At 39.6% G+C, this 26824-nt stretch overlaps 1 protein-coding gene and 1 long non-coding RNA gene across 3 annotated transcripts; one reads left to right on the forward strand and one right to left on the reverse strand.

The window, feature by feature from the left end:
* The first annotated feature begins 1306 nt into the window (after positions 1-1306).
* Positions 1307-17870, forward strand: LOC115224913. 2 transcript variants are annotated; one of them, XM_036513800.1, is made up of 6 exons: positions 1307-1825; positions 11793-12107; positions 13417-13504; positions 14404-14547; positions 15017-15314; positions 15931-17870. In XM_036513800.1, the coding sequence occupies exons 1-5, from the start codon at positions 1820-1822 to the stop codon at positions 15193-15195; spliced, it is 732 nt and encodes a 243-aa protein (XP_036369693.1). In that variant the 5' UTR covers positions 1307-1819; the 3' UTR covers positions 15196-15314; positions 15931-17870. The 2 variants fall into 2 exon arrangements, with proteins under 2 accessions (XP_036369693.1, XP_029651735.1); XM_029795875.2 differs by lacking the exon at positions 1307-1825 and adding an exon at positions 3874-4176.
* Positions 12862-26824, reverse strand: LOC118768050. Its single transcript, XR_005003973.1, has 3 exons — positions 26505-26824; positions 21599-21604; positions 12862-12872 (listed from the first exon to the last, which is right to left on the reverse strand). It is a non-coding gene; the product is annotated as an uncharacterized LOC118768050 (long non-coding RNA).

A 26824-nucleotide genomic window follows, 5' to 3' on the forward strand; every position in this document is an offset into this window, starting at 1 on the left:
AGGTCACAGAAAACGAGAAAGCAACCATACTCTGGGATATGCTGATACATACAGATAGAGAAATTAAGGCCAACAGACCAGATATAGTTGTCAGAGATCATGAAGAAAAAAATGCTTTCTAATTGATGTATCAATACTGGCAGATGACAACGTGTCTCTAAAAGAAATGGAGAAACTTTCAAAATACAAAGACCTGGAAATAGAGGTAACCAGAATGTGGAATCTAAAAACAGAAACAATTCCTATCATAGTAGGTTCATTAGGCATGATAAAAGAATATTCAGACAAATACATAACAAAAACACCAGGACTTACAAACACATATAACATACAGAAAATTGCACTACTAGGCACTGCACACATCCTACGCAGAACACTTTCCATACAATAACCATCAGAGCATCACAACAAATCACAGCACATACCTAAGGCACACAGAGCTGCGCTCGGTAGTTAAATGAAAGCACGCTATAAAAATAAAACTACTGAATAATAATAATAAAAATGTTTTATGATTCACTTTCACCACTAATTTTCTGCATAGCACTAATACCACTTTCAAGTGAACTGAATAGAACAGGGTATGGCTACAAAATTGACAACAGGAAAATAAGCCATCTGTTTTATATGGATGATTTAAAACTATATGGCAAAGATGATGAAGAGCTTGAAGGACTACGACATACTGTGAAAGAATTCAGTGATGATATCGGGATGGAGTTTGGCCTTGAAAAGTGTGCCAAAGCCACTTTTAAGAAAGAGAAATTGGTAAAGTCAAATTCAATTGAATTAGATGTCGAAACAGTAATAAAGGAACTTGAGCAGGAACAAACCTATAAATACCTAGGCATAAAAGAAGGCTCTGGTATCCAGCATGCAAGTATGAAGGAGAAGGTTAGGAAGGAATGTTATAGAAGAGTTCGAGCAGTCTTGAAGTCTGTGCTGAATGCATATAATAAGGTGTTAGCCATAAATTCCTTAGCAGTACCAGTTGTTCTTTATAGCTTCAATGTGCTTAACTGGAATACCAGTGAAATAATGAAAATTGACAGAAAAATCCGCAAGCTACTGACTTGTAATAAGATGCACCATCCAAAGGCAGACGAGGATCGTCTTTACCTTCCCAGAGCTCAGGGAGGTCGAGGCTTGATCCAGCTTTAACTTATGTACAAAGCTACCACAATCGGACTGGCCAAATACCTTGAAACAACCAATGATTGGATGCTAAAACTTACCATCCGAAAGGATGAAAGGCAAAGTTGACTCTGATGGAATTTGAACTCAGAACATAAAGTGCTGGAAGAAATCCAGCTAAGCATTTTACTTGGTGTGCTAACGATTCTGCCAGCTCACTGCCTTCACTTCAAGAATAAGAAAAAGAAAGTGAAACAATGGTTTCAGTACTGCATTATCCAATATGTCCCTTCTTTTACTAAGGCAGTGTAAGGTGAGGAAGGAATTTGGTTGTTATTTCTAGCAGGTCATTTGACAACATAGAGGCTCAATCATTGGTTTGTGTGATTCCTCAACTGTGATATCATTTGAAATGTGGAATCGCGTTTTATGGTTCTTTGTAAGATTGCATGAAGTACATTCTGTGATAATTGTAATTGGAAAATATTAAAATTAATTTCAAAAATTGGGGAGAAAAAATTCTACAAAAATAAAATTGTTAAATTCTTTGCTTATTGAATAAAATTGTATTTATTTATACTTAAAGATACACTTCATTTTAATAGCTCTGAGGAAGCTATAGGATGTTGCACAGGTACTCATCTATGAGTATACTGCTTCTTATAGCTGAAACAGCTGTTAGCTAATGAAAGTGATTATGTAATTCCTGTTCTCTTGTTGTTCATTAATTAATATTATGTTCTAATCACCTAATGATTTTTGTCCTAAGACATAAGTTTATTGAGTTCTAACAACTGATTATTAGTATCATTATATATATTCTTTTATGTGTCAGTCATTTGGCTGCGGCCATGCTGGAGCATCGCCTCTAGTCGAACAAATTGACCCCAGGACTTTTTCTTTGTAAGCCTAGTACTTATTTTATTGGTCACTTTTTGCCGAATCGCTAAGTTACGGGGACGTAAACACACCAACATTGGTTGTCAAGCGATGGTGGGAGAACAGACAGACACACATAATGGGCTTCAGCATAATAGCCAAAACAAATCATCATCTTCGTTTAGCGTCTGCTTTCCATGCTAGCATGGGTTGGACGGTGCAACTGGGGTCTGGGAAGCTAGAAGGCTGCACCAGGCTCCAGTCTGATCTGGCAATGTTTCTACAGCTGGATGCCCTTCCTAACACCAACCACTCCGTGAGTGTAGTGGGTGCTTTTTACGTGCCACCGGCACAGGTGCCAGATGGGGCTGGCAAACGGCCACGGTCGGATGGTGCTTTTTACGTGCCACTGGCACGGGGGTCAGGTGAGGCTGGCAAACGGCCACAATCGGATGGTGCTTTTTACACGCCACCGGCACGGGGGTGCCAAGGCTTATATTCTTTTCAAAATTAGGCAGCGCACCTGAACTAAAAATATAGTTAAAAGTATAGGGACAAAGATTATATTGAGGTTTGTCCCTAACAGTATATAAAAGTTACAAATTCATGCACACAGGTACAAATATATGGCTGTCTGTATGTCTCTGTCTGTCTGTGCGTCTCTCTTTCTCTTTCTCATACAAACACACACACACACACACACAAACACACGTGCAAAGGATGTTTACGTTTCAGCTTTCAGAGCCTACATCACGATTAAGATATAGAGCGTGGGGTGGGGGGGGGGAATGTCTGTGTGTATGTATGGGAGTATGTATGTGTGTGTGGTGTGTGTGTGTGTAAAAGAATTTATTCAGTGGTAAACATGTCAGGTCATTGGAGGAGGTGGTGGTGTCTGTTCTTATTCCTGTCACCTGACATCACACCTCCCCACCCACCCCGCACACTTGGTCAGCCATGAATTTGCTTGGTGTTTATAAACCACCACCACTATCACCACTTCTGTACCATTACTCACACGTTTACTGCCATCACAACCTCCACCACCATCACTATTATCACCTCTAGCCACATACTCACACACACACACACACACACACACACTGAGAGGTACACATAATGGTTGAAATACACATATATGCCCTCCCCTACACTCACACACACACACGCAAGTACTCATACTTAGCTTGACAGAGAGAGAGAAGAGAGTGAAATTTCCTTCACCATACACATACATGTAAAGGTACACACACACAATCAGGCATAGACATACACATACATACATGCTCTCATATATAACCACACACACACACAGATATACCACTTCCATACGCATACAGGTATACTTATAAAGGCACACACAAGTAATCACACATTGCCAGGTATCTACCCATACACATACACATACACACAGCCACACATATACATGGCCATACACACACCACACATACATAGACACACACACAAATACACAGTCATATTCACCTGTATACACACACACAAAGCCATGCACACACACAATGACATACACATACACAGCCAATACAGACACAAACAGTCACGCACACACACACACAAACAGAGGCATACATGCACTCATACACAACCACACACACACACATATACTACTTCCATACACAAACATGTTAACATACGCATACTGGTATACTTATAAAGGCACACACATATACACACAAGCACTCACACATAGACAGACACACACAATCACAAGTAATCACACATTGCCAGGTACCTACCCCCCACACATACACACTGCCACACACCCACACACACAGTCATGTTCACCTGTACAGACACACACACACAAAGCCATGCACACACGCATACACAGCAGCACACAGACACAAATAAGCATAAACACAGTCACACACACACACCGTTTGCCTTCTCCATATACTCATACATACAGTGACACACTGACACACACACACACCGCAGACCACTCAGGCTTGTTCCTTGCTGCTGTACTGGTGGTGTATATCACAAAAGGACTGTGGTCAGTTCAGGTGACATTGGCACTCATTGGTCTTAGCTGTCATTCCAGTATTTCCTCATCTATAGTGACCAGTGTCCAGTGGTGGTGGTCAGTTTAGAAAGGATACTGACATGTGGAGAACATTACTGAAAAATACCTTCTCATACGTAAGTCATAAAACTTGCCTCCTTCTTCTTCTTCTTCTTCTTCAACTGTTAACACACATCATATTTGTTTTCTTCACATGATGGCAAATATATTTGTAAATATGTGTGTGTGTGTGTGTATGATCCAGGTTCAGTTCCACTGTGTGGTACCTTGAGCATGTGTCTTCTACAATAGCCCAGAGCTGATCAAAGCCTTGTGGGTGGATTTGGTAGATGGAAACTGAAAGAACCTGTTGTGTGTATGTGTATATGTTGGCATCAGGAAGGGCATCCAGCTATAGAAAAACCATGCTAAATCAGACTGGAGTCCGGTGCAGCCTTCCAGCTTACCAGCCCTGGTCAAACCTTCCAACCCATGCCAGCATGGACAACGGACATTAAATGAATATGATGATGATGATAATATATATATATATATTATCATTGGACAAAGCATATCTCTAAAATTGTCAAGAAGGCCGAGGGTGTCTTGGCATCACTCAGCAAGACTTTTGTTAGCCGCTCTCCAGCCATCTATTTAAAACTGTATACAGCTATGGTACGACCACACTTGGAATTCGCAACCAAACGCATACCCTCCATCAGACACCTACCATATTCTGAGTGCCTTGTTTCCCTGGGCATGGATTCACTGAAGCTCCGGCGTCTGGCGACGGACTTGGTAAACACCCACAAGGTTATCAACCACCTCACCAACAACAACAACACTGAACACCTTTTTGATCTCCATGTGTCTAACACACGTGGACATGCCTACAAAGTCAGAAAACAGCACAGCTCCCATGACTTTCGGAAGCATTTTTTCACGCTCAGAGTTGCTGAAGCGTGGAATAAACTGCCTGCATCAGTTGTTGACTGCCATGACACTGCATCCTTTAAGGCCCTCATGCTTCCCGAAATCCGTCGAAACTACACCTGATTATATATACACTTTAGATGAGTAGTAGTGCACCTGAGCACTGTACACAATTATTATTATTATTATTATTATTATTATTATATTATTATTATATATAGGCGCAGGAGTGGCTGTGTGGTAAGTAGCTTGCTTACCAACCACATGATTCTGGGATCAGTCCCACTGCGTGGCACCTTGGGCAAGCCTCAGGCCAACCAAAGCCTTGTGAGTAGATTTGGTAGGCGGAAACTGAAAGAAGCCCGTCGTATGTATATGTTTGTGTGTCTATGTTTGTCCCCCCAACATCGCTTGACAACCGATGCTGGTGTGTTTACGTCCCTGTAACTGAGCGGTTCGGCAAAAGAGACCGATAGAACAAGTACCAGGCTTACAAAGAATAAGTCCTGGGGATCGATCTGCTCGACTAAAGGCAGTGCTCCAGCATGGCCGCAGTCAAATGACTGCAGCAAGTAAAAGAGAGAAAGAGAATATATATATACACACACACACACACACACACAACACCACACCTGATGTCCCTCTCCACTCACCTTTGTTTTTAAAACAACTCATTCACCATTCACTTCCTGTGCATTATTCCATGTCATGTTCATGCAGTTTTTGGCTACTCTTCCTGATAAATTGTAGTGCACCTAAGCACTGCACTCTATACAATGTTGATCAGGCACCCGTGGCTTTTGTGGGGTTTTCCTTGAGGACCTTAAAGCACCCCCCTTATTGGGAGTTTTGATTTGTTAATTTTAATTGTTATTTATATTGTTTACATGCGGAAAACTCATTGTATCGTCCCATTTTTGTCTTTTATGTTGTTGTATGTCCTTTAATGGTATTGCATGTGAGCCCTTGTGGCTAATAAAAGAATGAATTATTATTATCATTATTATTATTGAAGGTGGCGAGCTGGCAGAAACATTAGCACGCCGGGCGAAATTCTTAGCGGTATTTCGTCTGCCGCTACGTTCTGAGTTCAAATTCCGCCAAGGTTGACTTTGCATTTCATCCTTTCGGGGTCGATTAAATAAGTACCAGTTACGCACTGGGGTCGATATAATCGACTTAATCCGTTTGTCTGTCCTTGTTTGTCCTCTCTGTGTTTTGCCCCTTGTGGGTAGTAAAGAAATAGGTATTTCGTCTGTCTTTACATTCTGAGTTCAAATTTTGCCAAGGTCGACTTTGCCTTTCATCTTTCGGGGTCGATAAATTAAGTACCAGTTATGCACTGGGGTTGATGTAATTGACTTATTCCCTGTGTCTGTCTTTGTTTATCCCCTCTATGTCCAGCCCCTTGAGGGCAATAAAGAAATAAGGAACGTTAACACATTGGGTGAAATGCCTAGTGGTATTTTGTCCATCTTCATGTTTTGAGTTCAAATTCTGCCAAGTTTGACTGCCTTTCATCCTTTCAGGGGTCAATAAAATAAGTACCAGTTGAATACTGGGGTTGATGTCATCAACTGTCCCCTCCCTCAAATTTCAGACCTTGTGCCTATTGTTATTATTATTGTTAAGTTAAGTTAATTTTTTGGCTCAAAAAGCAAAAAGCAAGGCCATGTAGAGGGACATGGAGTTATGTACAGGGAGGGTGTTCATGCAAAGAGTTCAGGCCATTTCTGGTCAAGAGAGACTTTGAACCAAGCGGTTGTTGGCATCTTCACTATCTCGTCCGGCAGCTTATTCCACGGATCCGCAAGCCGGACGACGGAGAAAGCCCCTCTCCTTCGATTGAGATGAAATTGTCGCAGATAGAGCTTTTCCGAGTGATCCTGCAGCCTACACTCTAGAGCAGGAGTGAAGAACAGCTCTTTTGAGAGGTTACACTTTCCGCTTATGATGTTGTGAGCAAGAATGAGATCACCACGGCGGCAGCGTTTTTCTAGAGAATAAAGGTCGAGCGTCTTCAGCCGTTCTTCATAAAACAAATGCTTGAGACCATGAACCATGCGGGTAGCCAGCTTCTGAACTCTTTCGAGATGATGTATGTCTTTGAGGAGATAAGGAGAAGAGGCTTGAATCCTGTACTCCTATATGGGTCTCACCAGTGTGAATTAGAGTGGTAGGAATATGGCTGCTGTGAGCATTCCGAATGATCGTCGAATCAAAAACAGAACTCCGCGTGCTTTGTTGGCAACATGGACGCACTGGGCCGAAGGCGAAAAGGAAGAATCCACCAAGATACCCAGGTTCTTTGTTAAGGTGGCAAGCTGGCAGAATTGTTAGCATGCCAGGCAAAATGCTTAGCAGTATTTCATCCATCCTTATCTTATGTTCTGAGTTCAAATTCTGCCAAGGCTGACTTTGCCTTTTATCTTTTTGGGGTCAATAAAACAGATACCTGTTGAGCACTGGGATCAATGTAACCGACTTACCATCCCCTCAAAATTGCTGGCCTCGTGCCAGAATTTGAAACCATTATTATTATTATTTTTGTTACTATGTGTGATTGTTTGTTTCCCTGCCAATGCCTCTTAACCGGTGTTGGTTTGTTTACATTCCTGTAACTTAGTAGTTGGGTATAAGAAACCAATAGAACATGTACGAGGCTTAAAAACATAAATACTGGGGAACAATTCCCTTCAGCTAAAACCCTTCGAGGTAGTGCCATGGCATAATTGCAGCCCATGACCGAAACGAGTAAAAGATACACACACACACACACACACACACACACGTATATGTGTGCATGCATGCATGCATGTGTGTGTGTGTGTGTGTGTAAAGAAAGGGTGAAAGAGAGGGAAAAGAAATGTGAATATAAATTGAAGGAAGATGTGAGTGAGGTCATAATTGTGTGTGTGTGTGTGTTAGTTTCCTTTAATCATCCTAGTAAGTAAGGCCATGCTGGAGCAAAACCTTTAGTGTGGTGTGTATGTGAGAGTGTGTGGTGTATATTTATGTGTGCGTGTGTGTGTGTTTAGTTTCTTTTAATCATCCTAGTAAGTAAGGCCATGCTGGAGCAAAACCTTTAATGTGGTGTGTGGTGTATGTCTGTGTGTATGCATCAGTGCGTGGTGTATATTTATATGTATGTGTGTATGTGTGTGTTCTGTGTTTGTGCAAATGTCTAAGAGTTAGGACAGTATTTAAATAGCTGTATTTATCTCCCCTACCTCCACCCTTCCCCTATCTCTCCCCACTTCCCCTTTCCCCCGTCTCCGTCTCTCTCTTCCTCCCCACCACTCCCTTACCTTCTTTTTCCCCCCCTCCCCCCCCACTGTCCATTGCCTCCTCCACCCCCACCACCACCGCTCCCTGTACCTGCCTCTCTCACACACACACACACACACACACACACATACATGAAACCCTGTCATTACACACTTATTGTCTGCTGTTATTTCCTGCTGTTCCTCTTTTCGCTGACCAACTTTATCTGACCAGGTCAAGTCGGGCCACAAAGACAAATACAGAAACGGAAAAGGAATTAAATTTTGAGGTAAAAAAAAGAGAAATCCCAGAAAAGGTTAGGAAAAATGTTGAAAATATCAAAAGGTTCAGGTATGGCTGTGTGGTGGGTAAACCCAAACCCAAAGATGGACACAAAAATATATATGTATACATGTATACGAGTGTGTGTGTGTATGTATATATCATCATCATCATCATCATCATCGTTTAACGTCCGTTTTCCGCGCTAGCACGGGTTGGACGGTTTCGACTGGGGTCTGGGGAGCTCGGGACTGCCCCAGGCTCCAGTCTAGTCTGGCAGTGTTTCTATAGCTGGATGCCCTTCCTAACGCCAACCACTCCGCGAGTGTAGTGGGTGTTTTTTACATGCCACCTGCACAGGTGCCAGAGGGGTCTGGCATCGGCCACGTTCGGATGGTGCTTTTTATGTGGGGGGGGTGCAGAAATATAGGGGAGCACCAGTGGGGAGGGGTGGTTCAGAGAAATGATGACAGGTTCTAGGCAAGTAGAATGTAGGATATCGAGAGAGGGGTAATGCATGGTGAAATAGCGTATTGAAGAGGGGGGTTCGAAGAGTAGACACCTATAATGGTGGTGGGAGAAGCGACATCCGGTATAGATGGAGCAAAATATAGAGATATCCGGTATTGGTGGTGGGGGTGGGCAGGGCGGGTGCACCGCGAAGATACGAAGTTTGATTTTAGACGAATGAAGATAGATAGATAGATAGATAGATAGATAGATAGAGAAATTTGATAAATAGTTAGACAGATAGAGAAACATAAGAGGGAGTATCCGGTGTAGATGGTGAGAACAGTGTTCACCGGTATTGGTGGTGGGGGTGATTGGGAGAAGATGAGGTTTTAGGCGGCAGAAAGAAGACAGGATTGAGATGAAATGCTTTGCGGTGGTGTGAATAAGTTTTTGTGAGTGAAAGTTTTTATGCTTCAGCTAGCATTTGAGACGAAAGACAACGATAACGCTATTAGATGGGGATACAATAATAATAAGGCTTGCAAAAACAATGAAAAGAGGAAACAGGTCGGGAACTTAGCTGATGTTTTTCATCCTGCGGTATTGGCTAAGCCTGTGGAAGCGAGTGAAGGTGAGATATATACCGAGAGAGAGAGAGAGAGAGAGAGAGAGACAGTGAAAACAGAGGGAGAACCGACACCACATAGCGAGAGAGAGAGAGAGAGAGACATAGTGACACCGCGCATTGGGAAATGAGGTTTTAGGCGGCAGAAAGAAGACAGGATTGAGATGAAATGCTTTGCGGTGGTGTGAATAAGTTTTTGTGATATATATATATATACATATACATATATATATATATACATATACATATATATATATACATATACATATATATATATATACATATATATAATTAATTAATAAGGGTGAGAGAATTAGATACTAATTTAATAGTATATATATAGATACTAATTTAATAGTATATATACATATACATATACATATATACATATACATATATATATATACATATACATATATATATATACATATATATACATAGTTAATCCAAACAAGAAAACACAAAAAAACACAACAACGCGAGGACGTGGAACAAATATAGTATTATTGGATGCTCAGGAAGGAAGGAAAGAAGGAGGGTTTAACGTTTCGAGCGGAGCTCTTCATCGGGAACATAGGAGAAGGAAAGATCCAGAGAAGGGAAGACAGAGGAAGAAAAAAAAAAAAAAAAAAATCGCCAACGGTACACACGAGGTCACACTTTGAAATATACACACACATTCATACATATACATACATCTACACACACATATATAAACATGCACATACACACATACACATACATAATACACCAATATATAAGTTCTGCAGTTCTGCATTGTATGCATGGTGTGTATATATATATATATATATATATATATATAGGTCCCGGGTTGAGTCGGGGTTAACCACAATCAATAAGGTACTCAATACATAGCAGAGTAAATTAATTTATATATATATATATATACATAAAGTTAATCCAAACAAGAAAGCACAAAAAAACACAACGTGAGGACGTGGAACAAATATGGTATTATTGGACGCTCAGGAAAGAAGGGAAGAAGGGGAGTTTAACGTTTCGAGCGGAGCTCTTCGTCGGAAACATAGAAGGAAAGATCCAGAGAAGGGAAGACAGAGGGAAAAAAAATCGCCAACGGTACACACGCGGTCCTTTTCTACTCAAGGCACAAGGCCCAAAATTTTTTGGGGAGAGGGGGGCAGTCGATTAGATCAACTCTAGTACGCAACAGTCTACCACCACCACCACCACCACCCTTACATATGTACAACCTGATGCATGTGTGTACTTGTGTGTGGATGTATATACACACATAGCACACACCGCACAGACTCATTTGTTTTACATACCTGCACAACAGATATATATGCAAGCTCACATATAGATAATAGATATGCATACTTAGTAAAAGGAAGTCTCTCTCTCTCTCATGCACACACACACACACAGTGTATTTAGTGTCATATTTATGTAAACAAAGTTTTATTGTTGATGTGAAGGGATTTAGGATTGGGGGTTATTGCTGGTCGCATGAGTGAGAGGAGAAAGTTGGGGAGTAAAAGTGAAAGAGAAGATGCAGAGAGAGAGAGAGAGAATCAGAGAGGCCATTAGAGACAATCAGCTATTTCTATCTCTTTCTATCTCTCTCAGTCATTGTCTCTCTCTATTTTCCTCTCTCTTTTTTCTTCCTTCTTTTCTTCTTTTCTTTCTTTTATTCTTTCTTTTCTTTCTTTCATTCTTTCACTCTTTCCTTTGCTCTTTCATTCTTTCTTCCTTCCTTCCTTTCTTTCTTTCTGTCCTTTCTTCCTTTCTTTTTCCTCTCTTTCATTCTTTAGTTCTTTCTTTCTTCCTCTTTTTTCTTTTTTTCTTTCATTATTTCACTCTTCCTTCCTTCCTCCCTCCCTCCCTCCCTCCTCCCTTTCTGTCTGTCTTTCTTTCTTCCTTTCTTTCTTTCTTCCTCCCTTCCTTCCTTTCTTTCCTTCCTTTCTTTCCCTCTTTCTTTCTTTCTTTCTTTCTAAGCACATATACACACTTCTAACCAAATTCACTCACAAGGCCTTGCTCAACCTGGAGGCTAGAGTAGAAAGCATTTGTCCAAGGTGCCACATTGATGGCAATGAACCCGAAACCCCGTGTTTGGAAAGCAAAGTTCTAATCTACCCATCCATGCCCACAACCATTTAATGTTTCTTAATTTTCAAATAAAATGTCTTTCTTCTTCTTCTTCTTCAGAATCATCTGAAATGCTCCCAAAACCCACACCCTTCTGATGCTGTGTTCTCTGTCTCCCACCTGGGGCTGCCCCAGAACATAAGGTCAGTATTTCTGGCTTCAGAGAGATACGCAATGGAGTACCCGCTGTTGAAGCCCGTGCCACCACCACCTTCCTCTGCCCGTTGCCTCTCGTCTCTCAGAAGTTTAAGGAAATTCATCCTCATCAGCATCGTTAGTTGCATGGCAGTGGTTACCTTGACAACAATGGCCATATTGTTGGTGCTATCATTTCAAGTGTCTTCTCCTTCGAACTCTTCTTATGGCAACAGTGTGGTAAGTATCAGAGCGCACACACACACACACACACACACACACACACACACACACAAATACACACACACACACACACACACACACAAATACACACACACACACACACACACACACACACACACACACACACACACAAATACATAATCACATTTATAGGATCATAAAGTTCATAAGAATTTAGAACCCTAGAGCAAGATTTGCTCTTATGGTTCTAAAGGCGCCGAGCTGGCAGAAACGTTAGCACGCCGGACGAAATACTTAGCGGTATTTCGTCTGCTATTACGTTCTGAGTTCAAATTCCACCGAGGTCGACTTTGCCTTTCAGCCTTTCAGGGTCGATAAATTAAGTACCAGTTACGCTCTGGGGTCAATATAATCGACTTAATCCGTTTGTCTGTTCTTGTTTGTCCCCTCTATGTTTAGCCCCTTGTAGGCAGTAAAGAAATAAAATAAGAGCAAGAATTACATCATCACCATCATCACCACCACCACCCTCCTCTTCCTCCTCCCCACCATCATCATCATCATCATCATTATCATCATCATTACCATTAGAGAGCTACCAGAATCAATATAGCATCAGGCAAAATACTTTGTAGCATTTGTCCTGGCTTTTAAAGTCCTGAGTTCAAATCTCACTGAAGCCGGTTTTGCCTTTCTTCCAATCTCATCCACACAGCCGCTCATACATCTGTTCATAATATCTATCAATTGTGTCCAGAATAAGCTCGAGGCCAGCAATTTGGAATGAGAGACTGTTAATCCCTACCATTGACCCTTGTACTTGTGTGGTACTTTATTTTAGCAACCCCTGGAATGATGAAAGGTGACATTGACCTTGAAAGGATTTGAACTCAGAATGGAAAAACCAGAACATATACTGCTGCCTGAACAATTCTGCCATTATGATATTTAATGGGACCACTCTGTCAGTTACGATGTCAAGGGTCCCAGCTGATACGATCAACGGAACAGCTTGCTCGTGAAATTAACGTACAAGTGGCTGAGCATTCCACAGACACGTGTACCCCTAACGTAGTTCTCAGGGAGATTCAGTGTGACACAGAGTGTGACAAGGCTGGCCCTTTGAAATACAGGTACAACTCATTTTTGCTGGCTGAGTGGACTGGAGCAACATGAAATAAAATGTCTTGCTCAAGAACACAATGCGTCGCCGTAAATTGAGCTCACGACCTTACAATCATGAGCTGAAAGCCCCTAACCACTAAGCCACACACCTTCACATGATATTTAATAATAATAATAACAATCAACTTAATTTAGGGATTTTGTGTTTTCTCCCTTGCAGACAGTTCCATTGCCAAACATAGCAACTGGGAGCCGAAATCAGAGTGACATTCGCAGGCATTCAACATTAAAGAATTCTTCATTTCCTGGTAAATCATTTCCCTTTATTTATTCACTTAGTCTTTTTCTCTTTTACTTGTTTCAGTCATTTGACTGTGGCCATGCTGGAGCACTGCCTTTAGTCAAGCAAATCGACCCCAGGACTTATTCTTTGTAAGTCTAGTACTTATTCTATCGGTCCCTTATGCCGAACCGCTACGTTATGGGGATGTAAACACACCAGCATCAGTAGTCAAGTGATGTTGAGGAGACACCGATCGTGGCCGTTTGCCAGCCTGCGCTGGCTCCTGTGCTGGTGGCATGTAAAAAACACCCACTACACTCACGGAGTGGTTGACATTAGGAAGGGCATCCAGCTGTAGAAACACTGCCAAATCAGACTGGAGCCTGGTGCAGCCTCCATGGCTTACCAGACCCCGGTCGAACCGTCCAACCCATGCTAGCATGGAAAACGGACGTTAAATGATGATGATATATATACCATGGGCTTCTTTCAGTTTCTGTCTACCAAATCCACTCACAAGACTTTGGTCGGCCTGAGGCTATAATAGAAGACACTTACCCAAGGTGTCACACAGTGGGAATGAACTCAGAACCATGTGGTTGGTAAGAAAGAAAGAAAGAGAGAGAGAGAATGATGACTGGATGCACAGAAGGCAGGTAATCAGTGGAAAGTCATACATTAGTGGCTCAGTCATAAGTTAGCCACCCAAAGACATGTCATAATCTCTAGTTTCTTCTATTAATGCAAAACCTCAGATTTATGACCTATCATTCGTCTTTCCTATCCATCTAAAATATATTTCTCACAAAGAATTTGTCTTTGGAGATTGAACCAAAATTTCAAAGACAAAACCTTCATAAATACTTAAGCTTTCCTTTATTATATTTTATTTTATTATATGTATTTTTATATTTTTATTAACAGCTTTAAGCAACAGGACATTATTTTCCAGTTCAATCTCATGTCAGAACAAATGCTGGCCATACACAGCGTTTCGCTTCCAGTCCAAATGCCAGAATGGCGTGTGTCACTGCCAGGGAAAAGGTTATGATCCCACATCTTGCTTACGTGAGTAAAATATATTTTGGTTATGTATTTCTTTCAGTTTATGCACCCGAGGGTGGAGGCATGTGGCTAGGGTGTTGGACTCATGATCATAAGATTGTATTTTCAATTCCTGGGCCAGAGCACTGTATACAATAATTTCATTATTATGAATTCTTATCTGAGCTTGTGGCTGGCTGAAAGTTTGTCCATTGAAAAGACCCCTAAAAGGCTGTTGCTGCTGCTGCTGCTGCTGGGATGAATTTTCATCACACTTGGATATTGTGTTTTTCAACACATCAGCTCTAACAAATGTTATCTCAGGATATATATTGCGATAACTGGCCTATCAAAAGTGTGTATACATTAAGTATAATATGTATATCCCTATTTTGATTAAATATTGCCTCAATTGCATGTTTTATATTAGAAACTAATGCTTACATCATTGAAAAACAGTTATAACAATTTCCCTCTCTGATGTCCTTTGCAGCCATTTATAAAAATTGCTCAATAAGAAGAAATTCCAGCAATGCTGTTGCATATTGGCACCAGAAGATCCAAGAGACATTTGCTTGCCATTCCTACAAAGAGGCAAATTCAGGAAGAAACAGTCAAGTCTATGTGATTAGTACGATGAATGAATGGAAACTCACCAGCCAATCAGATTAAACGTCACAGAAGCCATGACAAGACAGTTTCAACCAATCACATTAGTTCTGGCTTCCTATTATCCAGCACATTGGTTTATTCAGATGCAAAGTGGAATCCACTTAGGCTCGATTTTACAGGTGAGGCTTTTCCCTCTCCCTTTTTACCTCACTTTCTCCCCACTGCTCTCTATTTGTTTGTCAATCTCCCACCCATTTATCTATCTATCTATCTATCTATCTATCTATCTATCTATCTATCTATCTATCTATCTATCTATCTATCTTTCTATCTATCTTTCTATCTATCTTTCTATCTATCTATCTATCTATCTATCTATCTATCTATCTATCTTTCTATCTATCTTTCTATCTATCTATCTATCTATCTATCTATCTATCTATCTATCTATATTTCTATCTATCTATCTATCTGCCTGCCTGCCTGCCTGCCTGCTTACCTACCTACCTACCTAACTACCTACCTACCCACCCACCTGAATCATATATATATATATATATATATATAGGAAGGGCATCCAGCTATAGAAGCTTTGCCAGATCAGATTGGAGCCAGGTGCAGCCTCTTGACTAGCCAGTCCCCAGTCAAACCGTCCAACCCATGCCAGCATGGAAAGCGGACGTTAAACGATGATGATGATGTTGATGATGATGATGATGTATGTATGTAATGTAATTGTTGTTTACAAGTTATTAACAACCCTATCATTCGTTTTATATTCTTTCTCCCTTTTAGATAAGCACCGTCCACTTCAACTCAGGCCGTATCTTTCTGAATGGTAAAGAAGTATCGAAACAGAAATCCCTGTTGACCAAACAGCGCTCCCTGGTTGGTTACGGTGATGACCGGTTCAGTGGTCACACCATACAACTCTTGCAGACCGTTGACAGGCTTACAGGTTCAATCACAAGTTTCAGTGGATCTCAGAGAGCAAATTTCTGGACTTTAGATATTTCTTAACTGACCGGCACCATCACCACCTTCAACATCAACACCAAGCCAAGCCAGAATGATGACTTGAACTTTGACCTTTGACTTCCAACATTTTGAAGGTTAACAGGATAGAAGACAAACTAGTCTACTTCATCAGCAGTTAAAATTGATATTAATATATCACAACTAAAACACGATATTCCACAATGTTCTCCCTTGAGCATCATGTTGTTGAAAACTGTTATTCATTATACTTCTTATATAATAAGTTTGGCCTCACAATCTCTGATTATCTTTCATAGGAATTCATTTGGAGATATGAGAGTTATATTTTGTCACCTCAACAACCATGGTTCCTGACACTATATCCACAGTCACTGAAAACACCCACACACATCTGCAAGTATTAAGGAACAGCAACACCATCCCAACAGTATTATCTCTACCACACAGTCCAGACACATCTACTGTACCCCAGAATACAACTATAATCCCATTCCAACAACATTCCAACTCTTATGCTCAGTTCAGACACATCCACAACACCTCACAACACTACTACTTCACCATCTTAGCCCCACTATCTCCCCCACACAGTCAAGATACATTTAATACTTTACAACACCACTACAGCACCATCCTAACAGCGCTCGGTCCTATTCAGAATCCTACTCAGTCCAAACACATCTAGAGTACACCAGGACACAGCTACAATACCATCCTAACAACACTATCTCTCCTATATGGTCCAGATATATCTACAAAACCCCCACAACACTGTTTCTCCTACTCACTCCTGACACTTCTACAACCCCCTCCCACAGCACAACTACAATACCAGCCTAACAACACTATCTCTCATATGTGGTCCAGGTATATCTACAATACCTCACAACATTTTTCTAAGGACACCGTTTCTCCCATTCACTGCAGACACTTCTACATCCCCCACAATACAACTACAACACCATCCTAACAACACTATCTCTCATATGTGGTCTAGATACATCTACAACATCCCACAAAACTTTCCTATCTTTGAAGGCTATTTTTCCTACTCAGCCCAGACACTTCTACAACACCTCACTAACACAACTACATCACCATCTTGACAGTACTATTTCTCCTACTCACTCCTGACACTTCCACAACACCATTCTAACAGCACTATCTCTTCCACATGGTCCAGATACATCTACAATACCTCACAACATTATTCTAACAACACTGTTTCTCCCACTCACTCCAGAAAACTTCTACAACATCCCCCACCAACACAACTACAACACCATCCTAACAACACTATATCTCTCACAAAGTCCAGTACAGCTACAACACCAATAAATCTAACAACATTTTCTCTCCCAATTCAGTCCAGACAGTATATTGAGTGAATCAGGGTTGCTATAATTTTGCTGACCCTTTTAAATCTCATTAAACTAGGGGCAGTATTTGGGGAGACAATAAAAGTTTGCTATAGATATTTGGGTATCTTTGAATTGTGATATATAAAATTATGACATATTAGAAGTATGATAAATTAAAGTTATTATATCTTAGAATGATGATATGTTATGTTATCTTGGTATTGTGTTATGTTTGTGATGTTGCAATTTGTATTTGTCTTTGAAATATTTTAATTAGTTTTACAGTTGTGTCATCTGAATTTTATTTTTGATTATTTTCACATAAAAAACAAATTTGTGTGCGGATGTATGCACGTGTGTGTGTGTGTGAGAGAGAGAGAGAGAGAGACAGACAGACAGACAGAGAAAGAGGGAGAGAGAGCAAGAAAATATTTGTGTGTGTGTAAAGGAGTATATATGTATGCAGTGATTTGCTGTATGTATATATGTAGTGGAAAGTAGAATGTAGACATGTATATATATATATATATAAAATGAGATAGGGGTTGAAAATTCAACCCACCATGGGATAATATCATCATCATCATCGTCGAGACGGACGTTAACCGACGATGATGATGATGATATTATCCCATGGTGGGTGAATTTTCAACCCCTATCTCATTTATTATATATATATATACATGTCTACATTCTACTTTCCACTACATATATACATACAGCAAATCACTGCATACATATATACTCCTTTACACACACACAAATATTTTCTTGCTCTCTCTCCCTCTTTCTCTGTCTGTCTGTCTGTCTCTCTCTCTCTCTCTCTCACACACACACACACGTGCATACATCCGCACACAAATTTGTTTTTTATGTGAAAATAATCAAAAATAAAATTCAGATGACACAACTGTAAAACTAATTAAAATATTTCAAAGACATATCCAATATACTGCTAGATAGGTACCCAACAAGACTAATACATAGATGTTAAAAATTGCCAAACAATCAGTTCATCTATTGTATTATATGGGTAAAGGTAATAATATTACCGTAAATTAATACTACAAAATTAGAGAATGGAGAAACATACTTAAATCAATAAAACATCAACTATCAGATGATACCCAATCAATACTTTAATACACCATTACATATCAGTAGGCATTATACAAAATATAAAGTAAGAGTAAATAGACAAAAAGATATAAGTATAAATTTCAAATATAATATGTAATTAAATCAAATCTGACAGCTGTTTCGGCAGTGAGGGCAGTCATACCTCATTTAACCTATAAGCCATAAAGGCAGGTATAAATGAGGCATTAACAAGGATGCCCCACGGCCTCTTCAGAGAATTAAATTAATTTTGTTATAATTGTGAAAAAGATTATTTAACCATATACATATAAATATAAAATATAAAAATGTAAAATATAAAAACTTATACATCATAATGCTACACTTATATAATATAATACTCATTGGTACAATAATGGAAGGTAAACAGAACAAAATAAAACAAAATATATATCAGTGTATATATTAATATTAATAAGCACCGATATTATACATATTTGGCTAATAGTTTTTTAAAAAAAACTAACACATTGGATATTTTGTATAATGCCTTTACTGATATGTAATGGTGTATTAAAGTATTGATTGGGTATCATCTGATAGTTGATGTTTTATTGATTTAAGTATGTTTCTCCATTCTCTAATTTTGTAGTTGTTATATATATATATATATATTTAGTAGAGGGTAATGTGTGTGAGTATATGTAACAACAACAACAATAACGACAACAACAGCAACAACAACAACAAATACTTCCTTAACTTATCCAGAAGTCTGGGATTTAAGATTAAAAAATAATTTCTAAATAAAGAATTGCTGGCATAAATGTTTGCTGGTCGGTTGTTGTCTCCAGTCACTGCTTGGTGGCAGACTGTGAGTGCAAGCTTATATAAACACAGTAAGGGGAAAAGAATCAGAAAGAAAAAAAGAAAGAGAAGGAATGGAGGGAATAAATGAGAGAGTGGTTTTGGGAGGAGTTATACAAACGAGAAATTTATCTGATTTAATTTTATTTCAAGATATTAAATATTTTTCTTTGAAAATTTATATTTCATCATTTTATACAAGCACCAATAAATTTGATGAAAAATTTTAAATTGTTGTTATTATTATTATTGTATGTGTATCATATTTCCTGATATTACCCATGGTGATAAAAGTATGACGAGCAAGTTGAAAATTACCCGTCCATATATGTAGCTAATAAACCTGTCTACTAATGGCACAAGACCGGAATTTTGGGGGATGGGACTAGTCAATTATATCAACTCTAATGTTTCAATAGTACTTAATTTATCGACCCCGAAAGGATAAAAGGGAAAGTCGATCTTGTTGGAATTTGAACTCAGAACGTAAAGATGGACGAAATACCGCTAAGCATGTTAACGATTCTGCCAGCTCATCGTTTTACTCTGGTAACTAACAATCCTTTCTACTATAACCACAAGGTCTGATATTTTGGGGATGGCAGGCAGTCGATTAGACTGACCCCAGTACGCAACTGATACTTAATTTATTGACCCTGAAAGAATGAAAGGCGAAGTCGCTGTTGGCGGAATTTGAACTCAGAATGTAACGACGGGCGAAATACCTATTTCTTTACTACCCACAAGGGGCAAAACACAGAGAGGACAAACAAGGACTGACAAACGGATTAAGTCAATTACATCGACCCCAGTGCGTAACTGGTACTTAATTTATCGACCCCGAAAGGATGAAAGGCAAAGTGGACCTCGGCGGAATTTGAACTTAGAACGTAATACGGCTACGCGTTTCGTCCGGCGTGCTAACGTTTCTGCTAGCTCGCCACCTTTCTGATAACTAATAATAATATCTATTGTAATAAGTCTAAAAAAATATTGGAGGAGGAGGAGGGTGTTAAATTGACCCAATACATGACTGACCACTTTATTATATCGCTCCCTTCCCTGTCTTTCCAGAAGGACAAAAGGTAAAGTTGACCTCGGTAGGATTTGAACTATAGGACACATTGGGAGCTAATTATTAAAATTATTAAAAGAAAAAAAGGTTTTAAAATTGCTGAGAGAATTATCTCCCTTGGACTTGTCTATGTTCAAGAAACTCGGACCTGTAACACCCTTCCCCGAATCCCTTTAATTCTCATATTTAAGGGCTAGTGAACATGGATACTACTCCTATAAGTATACATGGGTACGTGCTGTTGTTATATATGGTGCTTATCGCCAGAAAAATGAAAACGAAGCTGAGCTATGATGAAAGGTGTTCCCGCGGTGGCTGCCCGTCTTTTCTATAGAACGAAATATTGAACTGGTGTTGAAGTGACTTCAACAATGTTTCGTCAATGACAGAGACAATAAGATTATTCCCCACGAGGAAAGAGGTGAAGAAACAGTCAGTGTTTCGGCTTCTTGGCCTTCGTCAATATTACTTAGTAATTTTCCCTCACAGATGAAAGGTAAGGACCCAACATAAACTTCTTCACTATCCACCACAGATAAACTAATCTATTTTGTTAAGTTTCAGGAACCATATTGTCCCCACCACTTTAATGATAATAAATAAATAAATAAATAAAAAAAAACGATGGTTTAAGGGATATTTGTCTGTTATTTCTAACAAGTCGAACAGCTGTGTAGAGGTGCCCTCATTGGCCTGAGAATCTCGTGTGAATGAGCGTAGAAGGACCCTATATTTTGCTCGACCATACATACATATGGGAATTAGACTCAGTATTGCTAAATAACAAAACAAATTAGTTTTATAGTGCCACCGCTGCTGTCCTTACTTATAACAATGTGGTGTGGCTAATTACGGCCACCTGGACTTATGACTGTTAGTCAGGAATTCATAAGAGATAGGAAAAAATGCACCCATATTTTTTGGAAACATTTTTTCACACTCAGAATGGTTGAAGCATGGAATAAACTCCCTGCATTAGTTGTTAGCTGTTAGGACACTGTTTCCCTCTACCCCACTCTAACACTCCTCGCGAAACTACCTGCACACAATTCGTCCCTGTTGACTCTCTTCCCCACAACACATCCTCCTAGCACTCTCTCTCTCTATTTGCGTCCATTCACTACATACCCGCACAGGAGCCAGTCAGGGAGTATTGGCAACGGCCACGTTCGGATGGTGCTTTTTACGGAGTACTGGCATCGGCCATGTTCATATGGTGCTTTTTATGTGTCACCAGCACGGGGGCCAGGGAGGATTGTTAGCATGGCATTAAGCATTCTGTCCATCTTTATGTTCTGAGTTCAAATTCCGCCGACACACACACACATGCATGCATATCTTTCACTTGTTTCAGTTATTGGACTGTGGCCATGCTGGGGCACTGCCTTGAAGGATTTTAATCAAATGAATCAATCCCCAGTAATTATCATTTTCTTTACATATTCTATAGCCCCCCCCCTGCCGAACTGTTAAGTTATGGGGATGTAAACAAACCAACACTGGTTGTCAAGTGGTGGTGGGGAACAAACACAAGCACAAAGACATACACACATATGTACATACGTACTACATATGTGATATGCTTCTTTTAATTTCCATCTGGCAAATCCATTCCCAAGGTTTTGGTTGGCCCACGGCTATAGTAAAAGACATTTGTTCAAGATGCCATTCAGTGAGACAGCATCCGGAACCATATGGCTGGGAAGCAAATTTACCACGCAGCCATGCCTGACCCTCTCTCTCATCATCATCTTCATCATCATTTAATGTCCACTTTCCATGCTAGCATGGGTTGGACGATTTGACTGAGGACTGGCGAACCAGATGGCTGCACCAGGCTCCAGTCTTGATCTGGCAGAGTTTCTATGGCTGGATGCCCTTCCTAACGCCAACCACTCTCTCTGTATGTGTGTATATATATATATATATATATATATGAGCAAAACGTCCCGCCGTCCAATGGACGGTGCTGAGTTGTTAAACATTTAAACCAAATTTTCTCAAAACAACTTGTCCGTCCGTCCCATAGGCCTCCCCTTTGAGAAACACTGATTTAACCTAAATTTGAGACACCAGCAAAAGAAAAAATAAAGATAGACTTTTTTTGTATTCCAAGAAAAATGATTTTACAAATGCATGTTTCCACAGCTTTATCGATCGCATTCTCATCTGGAATCGATTTTTGTAATTTTTTCAAGACTTATACATGCCTTGATACCATCGGTATCTGCATATCAAATTTGAGCACAATCGGATGGAGGATGCCCGAGATCCTAGAAGACACACAGACAGACAGACAGAACGGATTTTATATAATATATATATATAGGCGCAGGAGTGGCTGTGTGATAAGTAGCTTGCTTACCAACCACATGGTTCCTGGTTCAGTCCCACTGTGTGGCACCTTGGGCAAGTGTCTTCTACTATAGCCTCAGTTCGACCAAGGCCTTGTGAGTGGATTTGGTAGACGGAAACTGAAAGAAGCCTGTCATATATGTATATATATGTGTATGTGCGTTTGTGTTTTTCCCCCCCAACATCACTTGACAACTGATGTTGGGGGGGACAAAGGCCCCATAACTTAGCGGTTTGGCAAAAGATCCCAATAGAATAAGTACTAGGCTTACAAAGAATAAGTCCTGGGGTCGATTTGCTCGACTAAAGGCAGTGCTCCATCATGGCCGCAGTCAAATGACTGAAACAAGTAAAGAGAAAGAGATATGTGTGTGTGTGTGTATACACACCCACACACCACACGAAGATAATGCACATATACAGGGCAGGGTCCATAACTTTAATGTTTACATATCTTTGTTGTTGTAGTTCAGCCTGAAAGAGCAAATAGTCATTGGAAGGACACTCCAGCTTTGACCACTTTGTCTTATATTTTTAGATATAGCCCATCTAGCACTACATAATCTAATGTGTCCTTGTAGACATGAAAGGTATTCCATCTATGACCATCCTGTCTTTTTCTGAGACATAGTGTACCTGGGACTACATTATTAAATGTGTTTTCAGTTGTGGTGGTTGTTTAGCCTCAGGCCAGCCCTGATGCAGCAAACCAAATGTTATGGCCAAAGGCGTTCCAGCCATGACCATCTGTCTGTCTACTATTCAGGTATAGTATATCCCGTGACCTTTCTCATTATTGTTGTTTTGCCTCAGGTCAGCCCTGATGGACCAGACAAACCAATAATGAAAGATATTTAGACATAATATAAACCTTTATGTTCTTAAGTTTGTTTTAGCCAAGGCCATGCTAGAGCACCACTTTGTGCATGTGTGTGTGTATATATATATATATATATATATATATATATATGTATATATATATATGTATGTATATAGGAAGTAAATAAAGATCTTTTTATAAAACCTGTCAGTTTGGTTCTGCCAATGCATTTGCCTTGGTTGTTCATGTTTTACTCTGGCACCCCTTGCTCATTATAGCATCTATTGGTTATATTCCCACCCTCTCTCTTTTGTGAGTTCTTGTCTGCAACTTGTCCCTCCCCCATCTCTGTCATAATGGACTCAACCACCGTTTCTACTCCACCCCCGTCTTCCTCTTTACAATTGACTCTACCCTACTTCTTATCTCTCCCACCTACCTCAAAAGTCAGTTGTGTATTGTGTCTGTCACATAACAGCTTTTATTGCAATGTTTTGGTTAGGAAACCATATGTTGTGAGTTCAAATGCTGTCGTGGTTGACCAAACGCTCACCCACCAATTTCAGTCAAATTTTATGAATATATTCTTTAACTGTCCAATAATACTTCTTATAATATTTGTAAACAAACCAGAAGGCTTTTGTAAGTTACAGAGACAGAGCAACTATGGAAGTCTATTAGTACAATAATAACTATATAATGATATCTCATAATAGACTTCCATAGTTCACTCTATCTCCATAACTTACAAAAGCCTTCTGGTTTGTTTACAAATATTATATATATGTATATACTCTTTTACTTGTTTCAGTCATTTGACTGCGGCCATGCTGGAGCACTGCCTTTAGTCGAGCAAATCGACCCCGGGACTTATTCTTTGTAAACCCAGTACTTATTCTATCGGTCTCTTTTGCCGAACCGCTAAGTGACGGGGACGTAAACACACCAGCATCGGTTGTCAAGCAATGCTAGGGGGACAAACACACACACACATATATATATACATATATACGACAGGCTTCTTTCAGTTTCCGTCTACCAAATCCACTCACAAGGCATTGGTCGGCCCGGGGCTATAGCAGAAGACACTTACCCAAGATGCCACGCAGTGGGACTGAACCCGGAACCATGTGGTTGGTTAGCAAGCTACTTACCACACAGCCACTCGTGCGCCTATATATATATATAATAATAATAATAATAATTCTAGGATGGAATTTATAAATATTTAATACATAGCAAGGATATGGAGTCTGATGTTAAAGTCATATGATTTATGGAAATGCACATAATGATGTATATTTATAGATGCCATCCTAGAATTATTGTTAATATTGTATTTATCCTACATTATATCAGTGCAACCATGATGCAACCCCAAAAATCTGACTCCCTAGTCAGTATAATTAGCTGGTAGCTGGCATAATGAAATATGAGCTTTATTTGCATACCTTAATGTTATCATGAATGAATTTAAAAGAGACATGCATGGATTAAAATAGTGAACTGATACACATTGGACCAAATGCTTAATGGCATTTCTTCTCCCTCTTTATGTTCTGAGTTCAAATTTTGCCAAGGTGAACTTTGCCTTTCATCCTTTTGAGATGAATAAAATAAGTACCAGTTGATCACTGTCTATTTTGTTCTGGCCTCTTCTTTCATAATTTAACCTTTCATATCCTAGCATAACACCGTCTTCCTTTCCACTGTGGTCCCACTCAGCTGAAGAGAATCTTAGTCTTGTGGGCTGTATGATGATCTCAGTAGTGATGGTGCCATGAAAAAGGCACCCAATACACTCTGTAAGAAGGGCATCCAGCTGTAGAAGCCATGCCAAAATAGACACTGTTGGATCTTGTCAAACTGAGAGGCAGGGCATCTCTGTTGAGAAAAATAATGAATCTTATTTTATTCATTTCTAGGTAACTTAATATTGATTTCAAATTTTGGCACAAGGCCAGCAATTTCATGGAAGATGAACATTAAAAAAAATGATGGTGATGTACTCTCTACTGTTTGTCCAAGGGCTCTGGTATCTAACCAATCACCTGCTCTTCACAGTAAATATTTGATGAGATGTGAAAGAAGGTAAAAAGAAATGTCATTGGAAAGGAATTTCCAAGACTTTAAGAACAAATAATATGGCGCCCAGAAATGTATTATTTTCTCGTTTAGATATTTTCCAAAAATATTGTAGGTTATGAGTTCAAGGCAGAGATGTTTGACAAGTTTGTTGTATTTACAGGGACAGGATAAGGACAGCAGGTAAATAAAACACCTGCCAAACCTGACTACATAACATCACGTTGACACCAATATTTTTTCATCCCCACAAAAAAGAAATTTCCTATTTGAACTTTAAAACCTTCAGTCGTTGCTGTGGTTTTATATTTAGTTTCAGTCGGTCGAGACATGACAATGTTCAGCAAATGTTTCAAACACACACCCAACCAGGTTTTCAATCTTTCTTTTTTCTCTTTGTTTTCAAAATTTCTTTGGATTCTCATTTTTTTCAATTATAGGGATTACAATTTTTCCCAAACGACAGCAAATTTTCTGCTTTCATATCTTTCACTCGTTTCAGTCATTAGACTACGGTGATGCTGGAGCACTGACTCGGAGAATTTTAGTCAAATGAATCGACCCCAGTACTTTTTTTTCTAAGCCTGGTACTTATTCCTTCTTCTGAGCTGTCAAAGACAGATTTATTCTCATATATGTGATGGAGGAATGGGGGATTGAGATCAATGGTGATGTGCTCTGCTTGAGAAGACCCATCCATCTTAGCACAATTGAAGTGCTATTAAACCACAACTCCTCTTCTAATGCTCATTCTTCCATCAATCTGTTCTGTTACCCTATTTCCTTCCTTCGTCTCCCTTCCACTGAACTGATATTCTCTGTATCCAACTCATTCTCTATCTCTAATCAGCATGGAAGACACATATTAGGCATTGAAAAACACAAAAAACCTGTTGACTTCGCTCAAATGTTTATTATTTGGTGTCAAAATTTTTGTTGCACCAAATGATAAATAATAAATATTTAAGCGAAGGCAGCAGTTTTTGTGTGTGTTTTAAGGTCTAATACGAGTCTGCCAATTATAATTGTTTTAGTTTCAAGACACAG

Source organism: Octopus sinensis, linkage group LG26 (assembly GCF_006345805.1).
Source record: "Octopus sinensis linkage group LG26, ASM634580v1, whole genome shotgun sequence".
Classification (NCBI taxonomy): Eukaryota; Metazoa; Mollusca; class Cephalopoda; order Octopoda; family Octopodidae; genus Octopus; species Octopus sinensis.